This window comes from Protopterus annectens, chromosome 5.part0 (genome assembly GCF_019279795.1).
Source record: "Protopterus annectens isolate FY-2018-M chromosome 5.part0, PAN1.0, whole genome shotgun sequence".
Taxonomy (NCBI): Eukaryota; Metazoa; Chordata; order Ceratodontiformes; family Protopteridae; genus Protopterus; species Protopterus annectens.
In genome coordinates, this window is record NC_056735.1 from 1,434,299,239 (window position 1) to 1,434,321,184 (window position 21,946).

General features: G+C 38.4%; 1 protein-coding gene across 5 annotated transcripts in view; it reads right to left on the minus strand.

The window, feature by feature from the left end:
• NALCN (sodium leak channel, non-selective) overlaps positions 1-21,946 on the minus strand; it is a 3,563,801-nt gene that overhangs the window by 376,870 nt on the left and 3,164,985 nt on the right. For all 5 annotated transcript variants that reach the window (XM_044071239.1, XM_044071242.1, XM_044071240.1 and 2 more), the window contains exon 32: positions 3,015-3,121. In XM_044071239.1, the coding sequence (XP_043927174.1) occupies positions 3,015-3,121 (107 nt within the window). The remainder of the gene's footprint in view (positions 1-3,014; positions 3,122-21,946) is intronic.

The window sequence follows — 21,946 nt, forward strand, 5'->3', positions numbered from 1 at the left end:
AAAGAGTTTTAGATGAGCTGACTTTCAAAGAATTGAGCATTCAATGAAAAGCTATGCTTACATAGACACACACACACACACACATATATATATAATATATATCTATATCTACCTATATATTTATATATATATATGTATATGGATTCACTTTATAATCTTGAAGTACTGAAATATTGAATTTCAGTATCTTGAAACTATAAAGCCGAAAAAGCAAAACACCAAAACCCCAAAACTGCAAAAGTCAAAACAGCGAACATAAACACACCATACACCACACAAGGCATACACCAACCTCCCCAAATTGCAACAAACAAACAAAACACACAAAAACACAACAATACAAATAAAGAAACCTACCCTACATCTAAGCAGGGGGGCAAGTCCCATTGCACCCCCCATGTGGAGGGCAGTGCCCCCCACACACCCGCTCCTTATATATACTAACTCAGAGGTCACATTAAACAGAAAAAGACAATAAACTCACCACTACACACTCTACAGTCCCCTTGCACACACACACACATCACAAATGTACAAACACTACCACTTTTAACAATTACACACTCATACACTTACCTACCTACCCTAACCCATACCTACAACTTCCGAACACACTCACATACACTCAAATCCCTACCCAAAACCCTTAAAAAAAATTCACTTACCTGAATCTCCAACCATATCCACATAACAAACCTTAAGGTACATCCCACGTCACGTAGCGTACCACCACAATCGCACATTTGACATTTCCGGATTCGCGGTTATAGAGTTTCGCTATTTTGGAATTTTGGCTTTATAGTCTCGCAATACTGAAATTTGATAGTTCAGTATTTTGAGATTATAAAGTGAAAAAAAAAATATATATATATATATATATATATATATATATATATATATATATATATATATATATATATATATATATATATATATATATGTTTGGGTGTCCTGATATAACAAGGAAAATTTGATATTGCATTTTTGGTCCTTGGCTTATTTTTTATTTATTTATTTTTTTTTGCTGCATCTTTCTGAATCCCTGCAGCCTGTAGGTCCCATATCTGATGTCTGTTTGGTGTAGATTTGCTGGATCCACTGTGAGTTGGAACATGATATTTTCAAATTGTTTGTTGGAATATTTATTTCATTGCAGTTTGGCTTTGCAACAGCTCTTAGCTTCATTAACTGATAACATGGATGATTTTTTCTGTTTTTTCAGTGACATGCATAATACTTCTGGATATCCTGCTGTTGCATGGAAAATCTTAATATTGTACTTCTAGTCCTCAGGAGTTGGAATTTTTTGTTTTGCATGTATGTGTGTGTATATACATACATATATATATATATATATATATATATATATATATATAGATATATAAATATAGATATAGCTATAGATACATATAGGTTGGCCCTCACATTTGTTTTGCTGACACACTTTGGTCAACAAAACAGATTATTGACAGTTGTCTTAGATCAGACAATCCCTGGGGATGGAGAATATGCCCTTTCTCCAAGGGGCTGTGTGATCTCAGATTTGGAATAAATAAAAAGTAGGGGATACAAGGCATGCAGCCCCAGTCATAGGGGATGCAGGGAGGATTGCAAAATCATTCTTTTAAAGTTTACACAATCTGAAGAATAGCCTCATAGCATGAGCAGAAACATGTCGATGCTAGTGTGTTGATGTTAGAGACATAGATGTTAGACCATTCGAGCATTGCCAATATACCCATATGTCTATAGATAAATGATTACCTAAGGAATAAGAGAACACTCAAAAGACAATAGATAAAAGACCAATCATTTTACATTGACTGCAAGTACATCAGAAAAAAAACAAATATTATCCCACCCCCAACCCCCTGCTAATTATATATATCAACTGTGAGACTGCACTACAGAAGGGAATGGGCAAACTGCCACCCCATGCTGTACCACAATCTCATACTCACAGCTGCTGGCAGTCAAAAAATAACTGTGTTCGCTCTTCTAAGCATTCTTAGCTATTAGACCAATTTATAGGGTCTAAATTAAAACATCGAATTTCAGCATTTCACTATATCTAAACCATTTCATCTAAAAAGAAAGAAAACATTGACAGATATAAAAAAAATAAATAAATAAAACTATGTTTTTGCAGCGGGAAAGCCCCCTGCACTGTCACACCCTCAACAATTAAATATACTAATTCCAAGTTCACACAACAGTGAGGAATAAGACATTCCTTATCCCAATGTTAGCTATCTCACACTAACAGCTAACTTAGCCAGCAGATGAGTTAGTTCATAGATCCCTTACCCTTACACATACGTACAAATAGACACACGCACACGCACACACACACACACACACACACACACACACACACACACACACACACAGCCACACACACCCACACATGAACATACAAACACACCCATACCCACAGTCACACAGACACAAACACACACACACACACACACACACACACACACACACACACACACACACACACACACACACACACACACATATGCACATACAAACACACACAGACACTCAAAAATGTTTTGCAGATGATCAAATTTTACTTTATTCTGCATGCAATCAAATATGTTTGAAGTAACGCAATGAAAATCAAGTATCTTAATCCTGACTCAATGAATGACACCCTATACACACAACTGTGTCTGTGTATAGAAAAAAGAAAAACTATGATGGACAGCCACCTTCACTGAATAACAAGATTAAAGATAGAATGGATTATAACTATGAAACCTTATTAAATGATGTCAAAATGTGCAGTTTATATGCATACAATGTTATTAATTTGCAGGTTCTGCAACGGCACACATTTTTTCCCAAGTAACATTTATCGGTGTTTATCGGCTATAAAATGTATGATTAAATTACTTAATTTTGGTTCACAAAGAATATTTTAACTGACTGAAATTTTTGACTAACATTACTTTGAACTGCAAAGTATTATTTGTTTATATTTACTTATGAACAAAATTCCTAAATACCTTTACTGACAGAAGCACAGACTGGGCCAAAACAAGCACAGCAATTGTCCTTTTAAAAAATGGATGTTGGGTGATATCATACATTTTTGCCCTGAAGCCATCATTATCTGAAAAACAAAAAAATTAAGTCAATGATGACGCAATGAACCTACAATATTTATGAAAATGTCCGATACCTCATTGTTCTAAACAAATGAAAAAATGCATTAGTCAAGAAATATGTAAGTTTCCAGACACATAACTCAAACATCAAAATTAATTATCCTAATAAAAGTCTCTATTCAAAAATTGAATGCCTGTACACTGGATATGATTCCACCAAGTTCATGGACAGCTAACTACTTTCACTCTTTTCACTAATAAATTACTTGATTGAACAGACAATTGAAATCAGCTTTGAAATACAATTGTCTACAAAGGTCAATATTAAAATAACAAAATAACCCAAACTAACAGTATAAAACAGATATAAAATCAAATTGGTTAAAACTAAAATGTTTGAAATTAAACTATTTTAGAATATAATCAGCCTTCAGTTGTAAAAGCAATTAATACAGCAAACATTTAATTATCAAAATTAGACTCCTGTAGACACTGTCATCTTGCTTGTTGAAAAATAAGAAACAAACAAACAAACTAAAAAAACATACATTTTGTTGTTTCTATCATCTCTGCAAGATCTGAAAGAGTAAGTTGCATGTACGGTCTTGTTGAGAAATATGTTTACACACACAATTAAATGAGATCCTGATACTAATACACTAATACTATGGTCATCTTTCCTAAGATCAATTTCTTTGTTTTCACTACAGCTAAAGTGTAAAAACACTGATCAGATATACATGCTGGAATGTATATTGCTTTTGATTAACACAAATGCATGTATTTTCCCAGTTAAAGGATTTGTAAAAGACTAAGATATCTTGTAATATGCTTGCTGATGTTACAACCATTCAATATAAAACACTATTATGAGACACTGAAACTGGTGCATTCTTACATCTATTGTTTAAACCTAACCTATTCTTAAAAGTTTGGTTTCATTTAATGATACAGTTAATGATACAGTTAAGTGCATCTGATACTAGGACAGGGTCTTATTCAGGAAAGATGATTTCAAGTCTTGATCTAGCAGTACAGAACTGCACTGTTGGATTAAATCTGACAGTTTATTGGATGAGAGCATGTAAAATGACATGTAAATTGTACCTGTTTTTAATGTAGTATTTGATAAAACATATTTCAGAATGCGTGATCTTTTCTGAAATTTTTCTCAAATAAAAAGAAGTTTTCAGAGCATAACAAAATATTCTACAACTGATAATATGAGCACAGTGGTGTGAACTTGGTTACAAAAACCTGAATGTCCTTAAATCCAGGGGCATTTGACTTGATGGCTCCAGCTTACAGACACAATTTTAGTATTCCATGAACACATATCATTGGAATATTCAGAAAAGTTTTTAATATATGACATGCCAAAATGCTGAAATCAGGATATCTGTATGGAAGTAAACATCTTAACCATTATGACAACCCTCAATAACTCTAGCTGATCTGCCTCTTAGTTGAGAATCAAACCCAGTACCTTGTGTCTGTGTGGTAAACAACTTCACTATTATGCCAGCCCCATTATACCTCTTACAGCATTTTATCTACAGTTATTTTAAAGCAATGTTATGCCTGATCATTTTCGATGGGTTAAAATATTCAGTACCTCAAACCAGATAAGAAAATAGAAAAGTTGGTAATCCTCAGAACTGTTGAAACAATGCTTGTATGATGATATACACTTTATAAAAAAAACACTATGTATTTGTATTTGTTAACCCAGTGGATGGGATGGTCAAATAACCCTTTTCAGCCATGACGTCTGCTTACAAAAGCACTAGTGAAATATCAATAAAGATTACACGATACAATAATGAAATAACAGTATGGATTAGTTGTTATAGAGAATAACCGTGAATCATGCCAAGTATTGTGCGTAACAAAATCATATAATCTCAGCATAGTACACAGCCTTATATCAGATAACCACCTATATTTCTCTTTTAACCAAATATAAACATGACATTAAGCCTATGTCCATAATTAACTAGCCATTTAAGCATATATTTAAAGATTTTACACACTGACATAAATGTCTTATAAATCTAGTAGGTATAAGGCTATGTGCATATTACCTAATAAGCAGGCGTAACTATAATAATATTCACACATTTATATAACTTTATAATACTGTAGCTATCATACTTTATATGTTCAAAGGAAAATCCATTTACACATATCTGAGGTATTTTTTTTCTCACTCATACATACATACTCCAATTTTCCTTTAAACAATTACATTAATTAGCTTTCAGTAAGTACTCTTTTAGCTTGGTTTAACACATTTTAGAGTCTGCTGACTCCTTATCTCAGAAGGTATGTGGATCCATGTTGCAGAACCAGTTTTATCAAAGTCTTTCTCACCTATTGCTTGCCCAAATCAAGGCCTTTTAACGTGGTTGATTCACCTTAGCTGTGTCTAAGTGAATGAGATTATTCCTTAAAGGTCAGTGAGGCTCTAAATGGGGATCTGTAACTTCAGTTATTTATCTTGAATAACAGTACAGTCAGTAGTAGAATAGCTCTAATCTGAACAGGAAGCCAACATAATGCTTTTAGCATATTGCAGTGGCATGTATGTTAGCCTGCTCAAAGCACAAACTGACTTATTTTATTCTCTGCAACTCGAGTTAAGTAGAAAAGTGGAGGGAAATTAAAACGACAGCATGTTCTAGCTTGGTGTTAGCACATCTCTAGTTAAGGCCTACTGTGTTATATGAAAAAAAGATGTGAATTTTTGCAGCAGTTTTAATCAGACTATATCCTTTTTACCTCTTATTTCTGTATGTGCTCTGAATATCAAGGAAAGGTTGAGGATTGGGGCCAAATATCTATGCTGTTCAAGGTTGGCGAACTAGTTACTGGTGGGTCTTTAATGAGAAGATGAGGCAGTTTGCTAAGCTTTTGTGTTATGGAGAAAACCATGACTAGATTTGCTTGAGTTTATGTTGAGCTTATTATTGTAGGCCGAGTAAACTAATTTGGTAAATTTGTACTTCGACTTTTGTTGACGTCTGTCAAATGTTGCATCTGATTGAAGTAAAGGATGCCATTAGCATAAAGAACCACATCCAGAAAAGGAAGATTGAATACTCAGTCTTTTAGGAAGAGTGAAAAAAGCAAAGGTCCTAACACACTTCAGGCACAGTCTTAAGGGTTCCTGTGTCATGGATGATGAATATGTACAGACCTGCAATGTTTTACCTTGCAAGTAATTGTTAAGATAAGTAATACATGTTTTCAAAATTTGGGCTACTGGCTGTTCAAGAGAAATACACAATTTACTGTCTCAAACACTCTAGTCATGTCAGTACAAATACTGATGTTAGGAGTCCAGCATTTATATTACTATGTATGGTAATGGTTACTTTATACAATGCAATATTATTGCTAATGCCCTTGTGAAAGCCATGCTGCTCATCACATAAAATACCATAATCATTCAAATGCTGGAATAATTGTCAATATAGTAGCTTTCTAAAAATGTTGATGGGGGGGGGGGGGGGATTTGCTATAAGTCTATAATCCTTAAGCGAGTGAGATGTTGAAATTTTAGGTAAGGGTAGATAATAGTGTGGTTGAAGAGAGAGGGGAAAATACCTGTTGTAAAAGGTAGGTTGAAATTAATGTTAAAAGTTTGGGAGGTGCTAACACTCCCCCCCCCAATAAAGAAGATGGGAGAAGTGGAAACAAATACAAAACTGATGGAGGTGTTTAGAGCAGTTCCATAGGAAGAATGCCTATGCTTGTCATTAAAGAAACTGAACTGTGAGGCTCAAGATGGGAAACAAACAGCATTATTGTGGGACAAAGAAAAAGATGTAAATATTAAAGGGATAGATGAGAGACCTGGAGGAAGACTGTGTGGCTTTACATGCTAAATTCAGTGAAATGGTGTTACAATTGAAATAGATGCAAAGCCAAATAAGCTGTAAAAAGGAGAAAATAGATGACCTGGAGAAAGGTTATGGCACTAGAACTGAGTGGAGCAACAGAAGGAGTAAATGACTCAGGTATGATAATTTTATTGAATGACCTGTTCAAGGAAAGCTTTCATCTCAGCAGCGGGAAGCTGCTAAAACTGGACAGAGTACACAGAGTGGCACAGAGAAGAAATCAGGTGTTTGCACCATAGCAAATACTAGCACATGTGCATTCCTACAAGCTGAAAAAGAAAATAATGCTGCAGGCAGGGACAAGGCTATTCTGAATGCCTATGTAGAATGAGGAAGGTGACGCTACCAAAAATAGAGTAACTAAAGATAATTGGAGTGCCGGCACAGATTAGTTACCCAGCAGGCATCACAACAATATGGATGACAGAGAGAGAGAGAGAGAGAGAGAGATACACACAACAGATTAAATAGGAGTAGAATAAGTTTACAGTACCTGTTGAGCAGAAAAGGAGCTTGAAATTCATTAGGGACTGTAGCAAAATGCAGACAGAGATGGACTGTAAAATAAATAAAAGATGACACAGGAAAGAAGATCAATAAGGAATGGAGCAGGACTTAGATACAATAGTGAGTAAGAAGACATGAAATAAATGTCAGAACACAGAAAGCAGAAGAACAGAGAAAGGTGGACAGTCAGCCATTTTAGTCTTGGGACTGCTTGGGACTGGTGGAAGCTTGAAAACAAAGCCTTTGGGCAATATTTTGTATCGAGTAAATTACGTTTAAACTACATTAAAAATATTGCACTTATCTTACCTTTTAAATCAGCTCTGTGTGCTGTATTTGCTCTTTATATGAAGTTAAAGCTATTAATTTAAGGCATATTTATAGTCTACAGTGCTTTTTTGGTTTCCGCGATGGGCCTGTGTGTTCTGAGTGAGCCCCATTTTATTGCACTTTTACTAGCTCTCTTCTGAATTTTTTCCTCCCCCATCTACCCTATTCTTGTGCTTTCATCCTTGGAGGCTTTTGAGCTGCCTGCCCTTACTGTATATCTTCCCTTAGGAGTTCTTTCCAGTCTCATCTTCTGTACAGCTTATCATAGAAGCTCCTCCCAGTCTCATATTCTGTATACTTGGCCCTAGAAGCTCCTCCCAGTCTTATTCTTTCAGCTCATCTTACTGGTTACTGACACAAGAAACTGGGAAGGCCCACCCCTTAAACTGTTAGTGTACTTTGAAATTGCCTTAAAGTGTGCATGGTCCTCATTGCTGGCTTCTCTGCCTTTGAATCACCTTGTAATTATTTCTACCAAATTGTTAGATTTGTTTCTGGTACCATTTCACTTCTGGCTAGCTAAAGTGTGTTTTTACATTAAGAAGGCTGGAACTGCAGTTCTAGTGGCAGAATAAATGTAGTCCGGTCTGTCTGAGATGAGATATACACAGGTAGGCTTAAGTAAGAATTACTTGTTTTAGTTAGCTGCTGATTTGTTTCTGATACCTTTTCACTTTTGGGTAACTTAATTGTGTTCTTACATTAAGAAGGCTGGGACTGCAATTTTAATGGCAAAATAAAGGTAGCCAGGTCTATCTAAGATGAAATGCACACAGGTATGCTTAAGTTAGAATCACTTGTTGTAGCTTGTTGTTAGACTTGTTTCTGATATCTTTTTACTTTTGGATAACGTGTGTTTTTACATTAAAAAGGCTGGAACTGCAATTCTAGTGGCGGAATAAAGGTAGCCCGGTCTGTCTGAGATGAGTTACACACAGGTAGGCTTACGTGAGAAATACTTGCTATAGCTAGTTGGTACCTTTTCACTTTTGGCCGACTTAAGTTTGTTCATACATTAAGAAGGCTGGGTGGGAGTAGAAAGGCAACCTGGTCTCTCCTAGATGGAAAACACACAGGAAGGCTTAAAGTAAGAATTACTTGTTGTAGCTAGTTATTTGATTTGTTTCTGATACTTTTTCACTTTTGCTTTCCACACATTTAGCACAGACACAGACAAAAGGTGGAGGAGTCTCAGTCTATATTAGCAACAAGCAGAACTCTACATTGGTTAAAACATCATGATTCCCTGGAATTTATCCAGATGCAAATTACCATACACAAATTCCCACACCATACCGTATCTTAGCAATCTATAAGTTACCATCTATGTCCCTATAATCCTGTAACTCATATGTAGACCTACTGTAGATACTTACCATTAAACTGAATACCCTAGTCATGGGAGACTTTAACTATCCCTCTAGAAAGTGGGCAATGTACACTGCCAAATACTCACAGGCACAATGTTTCATGGACTTTATTAATACAAATACCCTTGAACACCTACCAGAGATTCAGACATAGATCTGGTACACACTAATATGGGAGAGCACTGCCCCCCCCCCCCCAATGTCACATCCTCACTGCAGAGGTCAGACCATAAAGCTGTCTCCTTCAAAATAAAAACTCAGTAGTCCAAGCAAACCCTGCAACAGGAACTATTCAAAATCAAACTACATTCTATTCAGTGATAGTCCGTCAAACTTCAGTGCCCCACCCAACCCTGAGTTCACAGCAATCTAAGTGGAATTGCTCACAGACACCCTATACAACCATGTAAATGGCTGTATAGAGGCTGCTTTTCCTAACAGAAGAAAGCCTAAAACAATCCACATTGGTGGATGCCTAACCTTAATAGGGTATACAAGAAAAGAAAATAAGTCATGACTAGAATCAGGAAGACCAACTTTCATAACAATAACAGCTCTCTAATTAAACTACACAAGAAACTAAGATGAGTAATTGTCTAAGAAGGCCAATTACAAGGTCAAGATAGCCTCACAGGCTACTAAAGATAACCACAAGGCCTTCTACAACTATGTTGAAACCTCAAAGGCAGCACATATCAGTGTGCCAGATTGGTAGACAATTGTGCCACCTTCACTGAGCAGAATGACATAGTGAATTTGCTGGCTGATAAATTCAGCTCAAACTTCACTCCCCCATGAAATACTCACTTATGCATCTCCCCAACTATTAGCAGGGAGCAGGTCCTGGCGGTGCTCACTAAGACCAAAAACACAGCCTCAGTTCTCTCTGACAATATGCTGGGATACCTGTTAAATAGCTTGAACCACTTTTCAACTATTGCTTCAAAACAGACTTTGTATCGCAAGAATGGAGGACTGCAATGATTATCCCACTTCACAAGGGTGAACCATTAACCAGCCCAGGTAACTACAAACCTATTAGCCTGATTTGTCTACTATGCAAAGCCATGGAACAAATTAGTATAGAAATGATCAATAAAGACATAGGTAACCTTCAGACTCTGGATCCAACTGAGTATGGCTTTGTCAAGGGAAGTTCATACCTACTAAACCTGGTGGACTTCTTTAAGAAGGTCACCAAGGCAATGGATGAGGGAAAACAGTGCATAGTGCCTAGTTGGACCAGGCTAAGATTTTTCTATTACAATATCCCACTCAGGTTTGTTTGTTTGTGTCTTTCGGCTTTTCCTGGTTAGGGGTCGCCACAGCGGAACTCTGGTCCGCTAATGATTGGTAGTGGATTTTTACGTACCGGGTTACCAGCCCTGACGCACAACCTTCAACGAAGGCATGCCCCATTCATGTATGCCTCCACACAGAAGACGCTCTAGTTGAGAATCGAACGGGATAATGTCTTGCTATGAGGCGACAATGCTACCGCAGCACCACCACTGCAGTCAACAATATCCCACTCAGGTATAGTTGCCAAACTCACTGAACTTGGCATAAATCCCTACATAACTCACTAATTAACAGGTGGCTCAGCAGGGTCATTAGCCTAGTATATACCTATGAAGTTAAGTGTGTTTTTACATTAAGAAAACTGAGCTTGCAAGTTTAGTGGCAGTAGAAAGGTAGCTTGGTCTATCCAATTTGGGAAACACACCAGGGACCTTAAAGTGGTAATAACTTGTTTAACTAGTTGGTACCTTTTCACTTTTGGCAAACCAAAATGGTTTTTACATTAAGAATATTGGGACTGCTATTCTAATGACAGCAGTAAAGTAGACTAGTCAGTCCGAGTTGTGAAACACACAGGGAGGCTTAAAGTGAGATTGTTTCATCAGCCAGAGGGCTTTTTAGGGACCTAGTTGTTTGGTGTTAGTCTGTACCCGAAAGCTACTTTTGCTGTGTTTTTACATTAAGAAGTTCTATCTCATGGCAGAAGGTCTCTCTGAACTGGGAAGTATTCCAGGGATCTCAAAGTGTAGTCATATCTTGGCCAGAGGTCACAGCAGTTAGTTTTTATCATTTTTTTGTCTGTTACATATTAAATGCATTTTTGCGGAGCTGTTCACCATACAGTGGCAGTTAGCAATACTCGCTATAGTAGCAAACCATTAAAGCTAGTATGTAGGACTTTAACCTGTAACACAGAAAGGCTTTGCTTAGATCTATGTTTAGGGCATCAAACAGCACTAATTTTCAAATCATAACACCATCTGACATCTAGCCTTAACCCTAGACACCAATCAGATGACCATCCGCTGTAAAACCAAGTCTGTAACCATAACAGCCCAACCCTAATACAGGTCCTGACAACATGAATTTGCAAGCTCCAAATGTTTCTGCGTCCAGCTTGTTAGATAAGTGCATCCTGAGACAATGTAGCAACTGTCTCATGCAATGAGAAAACATTTTAATCCTTAAAGAAACTAACACAGTATGTGAGAGATGTACATACATAATTTCCTTGCGGGCAAAAATCTCACAAACAAGGTTGTCAGAAACACACAAATCACATCCTTCACACATTCCACTCATCACACACATATAACTTCTTATGCTGAGGCACTTAAAAGAAACTTCTAAAAACCTCAAATACCTCCTAAGCTGTCAAAAGGCAACACCTATCCACAGCAATCACTAAAGTACACACCAAAAGCAACACCTAACACCAAGCATAAGCCTACACCCAATGATCGCCCAAGAATAATGGCCATAAGGCAATCAAACCCTTTATCTTGTACTCTTGTCATAACAGATTCTAACAAAAATGCCCCCTCCAACCAGGCTGGACAAGGAGAACATAGTTGCCCATCTGGAGCTAGGATCTGTAATATCATGCACATATGCAAGGCACTGCACTACATGTACCAGTATGAGTCATATTGGGTGCAAATGACCTGAGATGTACCTTACTGGACTATATGAAAATAGACATTATGGATCATCCTGATTATGTGTCAAGAAAGGTATGTGCCATGCATTGAACAACATTCTACCTTCACCAAACATGATGCCACAGTATGAACAGAAAATGACTGATTTTACTCTCACTCCTTTTTGCCCCACATGTCCAAACAGCATAGCTGACACCCTTCATATTTTCTGGAGCTGTAATAATGTTTACAAATTATGGTGCTCGTTAAGAACCAAGTTAGAAAAAAAGGGATACACTAAATTTACCCTGTCATGGGAAATTGCAATTTTACATGTATTCCCCACCAATTTTTCATATGAAAACAAACACATCATAGTAAAATTGTGTGCAATGATGAAATCATACATAGCTCAAAACTGGCTAGATAGAGCTAAAATTACATGGGATGAATTTAAAGGAATGGCTGTGAAATACATATTAGCCAGCAAACTAATTACAAGAAGCCAAAAAAATATCCTATTATCAGAAATATTGGAAAACACTTATAGAAATCTTAAGGTAAAACAGGTCTATGAACAAGGGACTACAACATCACTACTACTCTAAGTAAATAAGGAAACATAAAAGAAAATAAATAATGCAAAACTTGTACCCATTTTAAAATTGGAAAGGTCTAGAAAGTGTAAATATAATGAACATCTTGAGGTGACATCAACTGTACATAATGCACATATTACAAGATAAAATTAAGTTAGGCTAGAAATATTTTGATGAAACTGTTTTAATGTCAGATTCTATTAAAATATAGGTAAGCGCTTTTATGGTGCTACTCACACCACTTCTTCAGAACCTTTACAACCATGCATTGCATTACTCTATACTTTATACTAAACTTGGAATCAGCCCATTAACTTAGTTGATTCAATTAAATAAATTAACCTGTTAATCACCCTTGAAAAACTTCTATAAAAGCTATACATAGGGTACACAAGCTCAAACATTCATAAACTTCATTCTACTATAAAAACATATAGAAAGGAATGCATATATAACAAATAAAGACTTCCCAAGCCATGTAGTGATGCTCCCTGGTGCAGAACTTGCTGAGCTGATGGTTGGTTTGGGAGGCAAAGAGGTCAACCTTCAGGGTGCCCCATTTCTGAGTTATTAGGGTTAAGGTTCTTCTGTTGTGCTGCCACTTATGTGTCCAGAAGATTTCTGCTTCAGTGGTCTGCTAGAGAGTTGAGAGAACCTGGTAGGAGTTATGCTAACAGGTGGAGTTGCATGGCAGAGGCTGTGTGCCAAAGGGTCATGGCCAGCCTGCATAGAGGGTAGGAGTGAGTCCCTTCCTGCTTTTTGATATACCACATCACAGTGGTGTTGTCTGTTTTGATCAGGAGAAGGGGCTTGAAAGCTATCATGGCATGCTGGACAGCTACCATCTCTTTTTGGTTGATGTGCAGATGGATTTGCTGTGGACTCCATTGGCCCTGTATGCACCTGCTGTCCAGGTGTGCACCCCAGGCATAGTCTGATGCATCTGTGGTGAGGGTCTGGGCAGTGGGGGGTGGTGAGTAAGGCAGTCCCTTGTTGTGGGAGCATGTTGTTGCCCATCAAAGAAAGTCTTTTCCGAGGCAAGGTATTACAGGTATAAGAGTTTCCAGGTCTTGAGGATGTTGACACCAAAGGCTTTTTAGGTGCCATTTTCCTCATATGCAGTCTGGCATATGGAATGAGTAGAATGCAAGATTGCATGAACCCCAGAGCTTGCAGGATTTTCCTTGCAGATAGCTGGGGTCTGGTGGCTAGTTGACAGAAGTAGGCTGTCAGAAAAGTTTGCTTTTCTGGTGTAAGGAATGCTATCTGGGATGCTGTGTCCAGGCATGCTCCCAGAAATATAATCCTTTGGGTGGGTACCTGTTTGGATTTCTTTTCATTGATTGTGTACCCTAGGGAGGGTAGTAGGGACTTTACAAAGGCCAGGTGCTTGAACAGCTTTTCCTGGCTGTCTGCCTGAATTAGGCAGTCATCTAAGTATGGGTAAATCTGGATATTCCGTTGTCTGCAAAAGGCAATGGCCGGAGCCAGATATTTTGTGAAAACTCTGGCCAAAGGTAAGCGTAGAGAACTGAAAGTGCTGAGATCCTGCCCTGAGATATTTCCTGCATGATTCCCTGATAGGAATGTGGAGGTAGGGCTCTTTTAGGTCTAGGGTGGCTAGCCAAGCATCCTTGGAGAGCATGGGTAGCAGCTGCTGGAGGATGAGCATTTTGAATTTTGGGATTGCCAGGAAGGTGTTTAGAATGGATAGAATTAGGATGGGGTGCCAGGTGTCCACTTTTCTTGGTATCAGAAAACGTCTGGAGTAGAAACCTTGGCCTTTCTGTTCTGCAGGAACATGCTCTACTGCCCTCATAGAGAGCAGGGAAAGGACTTGCTTTTGTGCCTCTGCCCACTGGTTTGTAGGTAGATCTGGGAACCCTTTTGGAGTTGGAAGGATGTGGAAGGAAAATTTGTATCCCTGGGACACTATGTTGAGAACCCAGCAGTCGTTGGTAATGGTGGCCCAGGTGCTTGCGTGAAAGGAGAGTTTCACTCCTAGGGGTAAGTGAAGGTGGGCAGAGGGAGGGGGTGGGGGAGGTGAGTCATTGTGAGTTCTTACCATAAGGGCGTGGCTTAGAACTACCTGGTTTTGAAGTGGAGATAGTCCGCTGCTTAGATCTCTGCATTCCCTGTGGCTGCTGTCTGGGGGGTCTGGTTCCCTGGGGTCTGGGCTGAACTGGCCTGGTGGGAGCAGGAAAGGACCAGTGCTTGATGGGACAATGTCTGCTGAACCTGGGTGGCTGGACCTGTAAGAAATCCATAACTGTCTGCATAGATTTTGGTTTTACTTCCATCTTTTTTAAGACCTCTTCTGCCTTAGTGCCAAATAAGTTGTCTTTGTGCAAGGGGGCATTCAACAATTTAGATTTAACATGGTCTGGCAAGGGCTGTTGCTTAGGCCATGCATGCCTTCTAAGGACAGATCCGGTGACTGCTGTCCTGCAAGAAGCTTCTAGGGCATCAAAACTATAGTGCAAGGTGTATTTAGTTACTTGACTTGCCGAATGCATTAACCCTTGTATCTCTTTAGATTCTGCACAAGCAGGAAAGGAAGACATTTTTTATTTGAGGAGTTTCTGGGTATGTTGCTGAAATGTTGGCATATGGAACTGACAATTTAGTGCTCTGATAGCAAGAGTAGCTGAGGTGTATACTTTTTTACCCCATCTGTCCAGTCCTCGGGAATCCCTGTCTGAGGGGGTGGGATTATTAGCAGAGGTTGCTTTAATTCCTTTAGGCCCTTGAGAAATTACCTCAGGGTCAGCAGTAGGATTTTTAAAAAGAAATTTGTGTGAGTCAGGGACTCAATAGTACCTGTCTGGTTTTCTGGGTGCAGGAAGGAGGGTGTCAGGAGTCAAAATGGATTCCAGGAAACATAAAACATCCTCCACAGCATCCAGGACTGGGGGGATGGCCAACGGTCTGTGCTGTGGAAGATCTAAGAATTCCCAGAGTCTCTTTTTAGACTGAGGGTAGTCCTGACTCTCCCATTGGAAATGTTCCCTTAAGGTATGAAGGGTTTCCCCAAAGGAAAATTCCTCGGTGGGGGGGCTGAAGGAATGGAATCCTCTGCATCAGAATCCTCATAAGCAGAGAGGGGTTGCATGTCTTCATATTCAAATGCATCAGAGTCATCGGACTCCTGTTCAGACAAAACTACAAGGGACAGATCTCTTTTCCTTTTGGAGGGGGTAGCTTGGCTTCCTCTGATGAGCATGATAAGGTCTTCCACCATTTTAAGCATTTGAGACTGAGGCAAGGAAGCAGGTGCCTGAGATTGGGTTGTTGGTTTCTTGGGTGTGGTTCGTACCCTGGGCCTAAGAAACTTTGTCATTTTCAAAAGAACGATGGTTGTGAAAGAAGACGTCGGTTTGTGTTGAGAATCGGTAGTGCGAAGGACTTCCTCAGAAGCTGGTGCCTGTTTAGCAGCTCTGGACCCATCCAAGGTAGAGACGATCACAGGATCTTTAGTAGAAGAAGAGTTTTGTGGCATACCGGACTCCAAAACGGTCTTGATAGCGGCCTGCAAATCCACAGAAGTGGGCATCAGGGGCTACGAAAGTGCCTCACTGAGTACCGGAGAACTGATGACTAGCTCAATGGGCGCATTGTCAGTAGGTCTGGAATTGTGCAGTCTGTCTCTCTTTATCTTTACATTTTTTCAGAAGATCTGCCATATTGGAGTTCAAGGACTGTAAGTCAAAATATCTAGCTACAATAAGGGCTCAACAAAGGATAGTTCTGGCGTTAAACAAAGCACAGAAGCAACAGAGGGGGACATCGTGGTTTGGGCCTAAGCAAGTATTGCAGTAAGAATGAAAATCTCAGTGTGGTATTTGCTTTCCACAGGCGGGACAATTGTTAACTTTTTCTGACATCAGTTAGTGCAAGAAAAAAGGATCCCCAACAGGGTACTTAGCTTTACAAGGCTTCAGCTTCAATTCGGTAGATGAAACTCAGGTAGTGGCTGACTGGCACTTGTGCGAACTGCTTCTGTTTTGGGCTCCATGGCAAGAAAGACTGATGTAATGGCGTCGGCTGCCTTACCTTATACTACTGATGACCTGATGTCAGTCCTGAAGTGACAGCAACCGACGCAGAAATACTAATCCTCTGGTATTCGGGCCGACCGAGGGCTACCCTGGCAGAGATAACCCAAATGTGATGACTGCAACAGTGAAACAGAGAACATTAATAGGATCTGACACTGCTGGCTCAGAATATTTTTTGGTTGGCTCTGAGGACGTCTTATCCATACACCTCTTTTTCTTCACATCCGAGGGACAGAGGTTTGAGACATCTTCAAATCCCACTTAGTCCTCTTCCTACACACCTCTGAGGATGGAGTTGAGGAAGTAGAAGGATTGAAATTTCAACTTCTGGCCTTAAGCTTGGGGGACTGAGCCCCTGAAATTGCTTCTCTTAAAGAAGAAGTTAGCAAGCCTTTCAGTATTAGTTTATTCTTCCTGTCCACTAAAGCATGGTGATTAAAGTTGTGGCAGATCAAACAAGTCTTCCTGTAGGTGCTGTGGACCTAAACAATAAACACATAAATTGCGGGTATTTGAAAGAGGCAACCTGTGCCCACATTTTGAACACTTCTTAAAGCCAGACGGGTTCTTCTCAGCTATTCTTACAACAAAAGAAATAAAGCAGAAAAGAGAGTCTATGATATATATATATATATATATATATATATATATATATATATAAAACAGAAAAGAGAGTTTACATATATATATATATATATATATGAAGAAAACAATTAGAAATACACTATTGTGTAAGCACCAGTAAGGGATAGATACCAACAAGAGTAAGGGAAAAACAGTAAACTAGAAAAAAAATTAGAAGGTAAAGCAAAGAAATATATATGTAATAATATATGAAGACAAATGCAAGCTTATCTGAAAAAAAACTGTGAAGCTCAAGAGCTATGGTTGACCATATCCTTTTGTGAAAAATGAGAAACGAAATCTGAGGTATGTTAGGGGTTTGTGCATTATGGGTAAGGGAGAAGCTTGAGAGATTTTGGTTACCATGAGCTTTAGTAATGGCTGAGTTGGATCTGAGGATGGGCTCTGAACCCAATGACGACATCAGATCTGAAGATAAAAAAATGTAAAAATATTAAATATGGAGTATCCAAAGGGGGACTAGGACAGCAAAGATAGGAAGAGGGGATAAACAGTAGCAATATTGTTCAACAGGAATATACACACAGTCACAAAGAGCATAATTAATATTTGGGAGGACAAGTAGATAATATAGCAGGGGCAAATAAGAGAATATGATGGAGTAAAGGAAATATATATGTTCCAAACAGGGATGAAGGAAACTTCGGGTCTATATTATATGAACAAAAGTTCATAATCTTGAACACTCTGAATAGCGAAAATGCCGGAACTCAAAGAGCTTCTTATTGGATCACAGTACAGTGAAGGTCGGAATATTTGCCCTTTCCTCACTATAGTGCGATCTCAGAGTTGGTATATATATTTATCGGGGAGTGTGGGGGGGGCACAGCCCCACAATAAGGAGTTTGAAGGCATTTGCTCTCTTTAGAGCGTTCGAGATTATGAACTTTTGTTCATATAATATAGACCCGGAAACTTCTACAAAACATTCTTTGTCAATGACAGCATCTAGGATAAAGGGAATCCAAACAATAAGTGTAAAATTTGACAAGATGTTACAATCACAGATGAGTAGTTTATTTCTTCATGGCAGCATAATAAGACAGTATGCCGAATGTGCTGAGAAAATAAATGGGAAGTGGGAAGCGGGAGGTAGAAGAATATTTGGAGGGAAAACATCTAGGGAAGAATGATTTATGTTTATAAGGAACTGTTTTGCACTGACAAGTATCCTAGATGGATTTCTAGTTACAGAATAGGAATGTCAACCCCCCTGAAGGCAGCTGAAATACAAGAAAAGCACCTCAAAAAACACAGCAGTAAGGAAGACCAAGAAACTGTAGGAGTAAGGAAGAGAAGGGGTAGGTTGGAGACGGGCCGCATATAACTTGATGAGAGAAAGAAGATGGACAGAGGCAAGAAAAGATAATAAAAGTGATTATGGAATTGAAAAAAATAGAGAAAACTTAAATAAAGCATTGATTGATGGGATCAAAGCGGTAGTTAGTAAAGGAACAGGAGCAAAATAATTGAGGATTTCTGATAGCAACTAGCAGAGACACACAGGAGGCTGGAGGTGAAAGGATGGGAGAAAGAGGCACACAAAACATAGGCAATGCAAACAGAGATGTGGGGAAAATAAATAAGCACCTGCAAAAATAAATAGATCATAAAAATGAAAGGAGAGGTGGTAAAGATCGTCTGTTGACTGCTAGGCTGTAATGGCATTTAAAGTTTATAGGAGGAAGTGTTTGTATATTAAGATTAAGCTGTGTTTCATTGAAGTTGCACTGGTAGCAGTAATGTATGATGTTTCTTTGAATGCTTTACCAAAGAAATGGGGGCCGGAAGATGCAGCTCTCTGTCATGGAGGAATGTAGCTTATAGTTAACATACACAGTTTCTCCACTTCCAGGTGATTTAGATGAAACTGTGTGTTAGGTTGATTCTTATTCCAAGAAAGGTTGATTCTTATTCCAAGCCTTCCAGGCATTTTATTTCTGCCTTATCAAGGCTTTTAGGTCTGCAGTCTGTCAAGGACAACTATGTCCTATCAACCTTCTACAGGTAATGAGAAATGGAGCATCTTGAACAACTGAAAGTTGAGGATTGGTTTGGCCGCACAGAAGGATCCACTCAATTGCCTCCAGTGGGGAGTGAAGACTGGCTTCCTTACTCTGAAATACCAACTGTCCAGTGTAATTGATTTCAGCTGTTGCAAAACAAATGTAAAGCCATAAAAATGTGCAAAATGGTTATAAAAACAGATAAAATGGAGGAAACAAAATAGAGTTATCTCCACACCTCTCAACTGTACCGAATTTCTCGGTATTTGCCATTTTTTGGCTCAAAATAACAGGGCACCATAAATTTCTGAGTGGCCCCTTTAAATCCCCATTTCAGTTTAATTCTTTTTAATTTTTTAAAATTCTTTTTAATGCTCATGCTGATGTCATCACGGACCACCAGCCTATCCCACAGCGTTATCAACATGCAGGGGCATGCATGATGACATCTGCACCAAGAGACCCTGCAAATAAAGTATTCTGGTGGGGGAAGATGAGAACTACTTGGCCCTGCCCAGTACAGCACCAGTGATTCAATATTTTTTACAACTACAAATAGTTGTAAAAATATTTAATAGTTAATGTGTTGCAAACCTTTTCAATGTGTAACAGCATGGAACGTGGAACTTCTAAGTCTCAAAATGAAGAACGTTCATCTTGAGGAGGTTCAGTTAGCTTTAACCATTACTTCCAGTTTTATTTTTGTGTCCTTTTCCCCCCATTATATCTTTAGTGAATTAGTGATAATCCTGTAATATCACTTCTTCCTAGTTTGAAAACCTTCTCAACAAAGATTAAGATGATCAGCTGTGAAATACAGGGGTATTTCCAGTAACTATATATGTGCCATTTATTTTCTTTTCTTTACAGATTTCTGGGGAAAAAAAAGCAAACGCTAAGGCAAGACTCTTAAATTCATTTTTATGTCTGCATCTGCAGCACTGTTTGTGAAATACATAGAAGACAGCAACCCGAGACGTGCCTGTTTTTTTACAATATTTATGTTTTAATTACAGAATTGCAGAACACTATGAAAATCTGTTGTCTTTGCTCAATGTTTCAGTGCATGGCCTACATATATTACAACTTCATCAGGGAAGGGAGCAATAAAGTTCCCTTTACGAGCTTCCCTCCCCCACCCTTACCAGATGTGCGGCAAGATAGCTCACATAAAAAACAAAATAAAAGGCACAAACTACTATAAAACAAACACAATACTGGCTATGGAATAAAGAAAGAGTCGTATCTTATGTTAAGCGCTTTTCATTTACTGCATTAGTAAACCATCAGGCAAAATCAGTATAACAAATTCACAACAGTTAAATAGTTTAAAATGTGGCGCTCTTTTTAAAACTACAGGAAATGACATCACAAACGTAAATGTTATGCTACTTCCCATGGTACATGCAATGGGGGAAGTAGCATAACATTTAGGTTTGTGATGTCATTTCCTGTAGTTGAAAAAGGGCGCAAATTTTTAAAATATTTAACTGCTGTGATTTTGTTATACTGATTTTGTCTGATGAAGTTTACTAATGCAGTAAATGAAAAGCACTTAACATAAGATACGACTTTCTTTATTCCATAGCCAGTATTGTGTTTGTTTTAAGATAGCTCACATGTTGTGTTCAAGAGAGTTGAAGACTAGTTGCTGAGAGGGAACTTAAATTTAAACATATTCTTAGATTACATATTTTTGAGGACAAATACATGTTTCTAATGCACGTCCTTCATAACCATGGACAAGAGTGACAGGGCATTGTGAAAGCTGTTTAAATTAAACTTTTACAGCTCGTTTGACAGAGTCTTATTTTTTAACAAAGGTTTTTGCGAGCGATTGGTGCACTGTCCTCCAATCGGTTAGAACAACCAACCAAAAATAATAAGTGTTTCTTACTTGTTGAATAATCCTGCCTCATGTATTGCTCACTTTGGAATTTCCCAGATTTATTAGGTGCACTTGGTACATTGCTGTTTGGAGGTTGCTACCTGTCAGTTTAAAGCTTCCTGGAGTGGGTATGTCATGTATAGGGATGCTACAATGCTGTGCTCATAGGACTTAACTACAAAAGTAGTATCTAGTTTGTGTCTTGTGCCGGCCTTACTGTTATATTGCAACCTCTCAAGTATACCTCATAATGAGGAATATACCTCATTTTGGGTCTTAAAAAGTTCATGTTCCTCAAAGTTCCACAGTGAAAGTTTCTGCCACACATTCAGCGTTAGGTATTTTTCAACTCATATTTGTGATAAATAGAAATGTATCATGTTAATTCATTAAAAGATCTTTTTTTTTTGTTAGATGAAACCAGCATATTTTAACTATCCTATGACCTTCCAACTCCTAGATGGCGTTGTTAATAAGGTGTATGTGTTTTACATTTTGCCCATTATTGCACATTATGAGGGCTAGAGTTCCTCATTTTTGAGATGGAAGGTTGAGAGCTATTCATTGCATCCATTTTGAT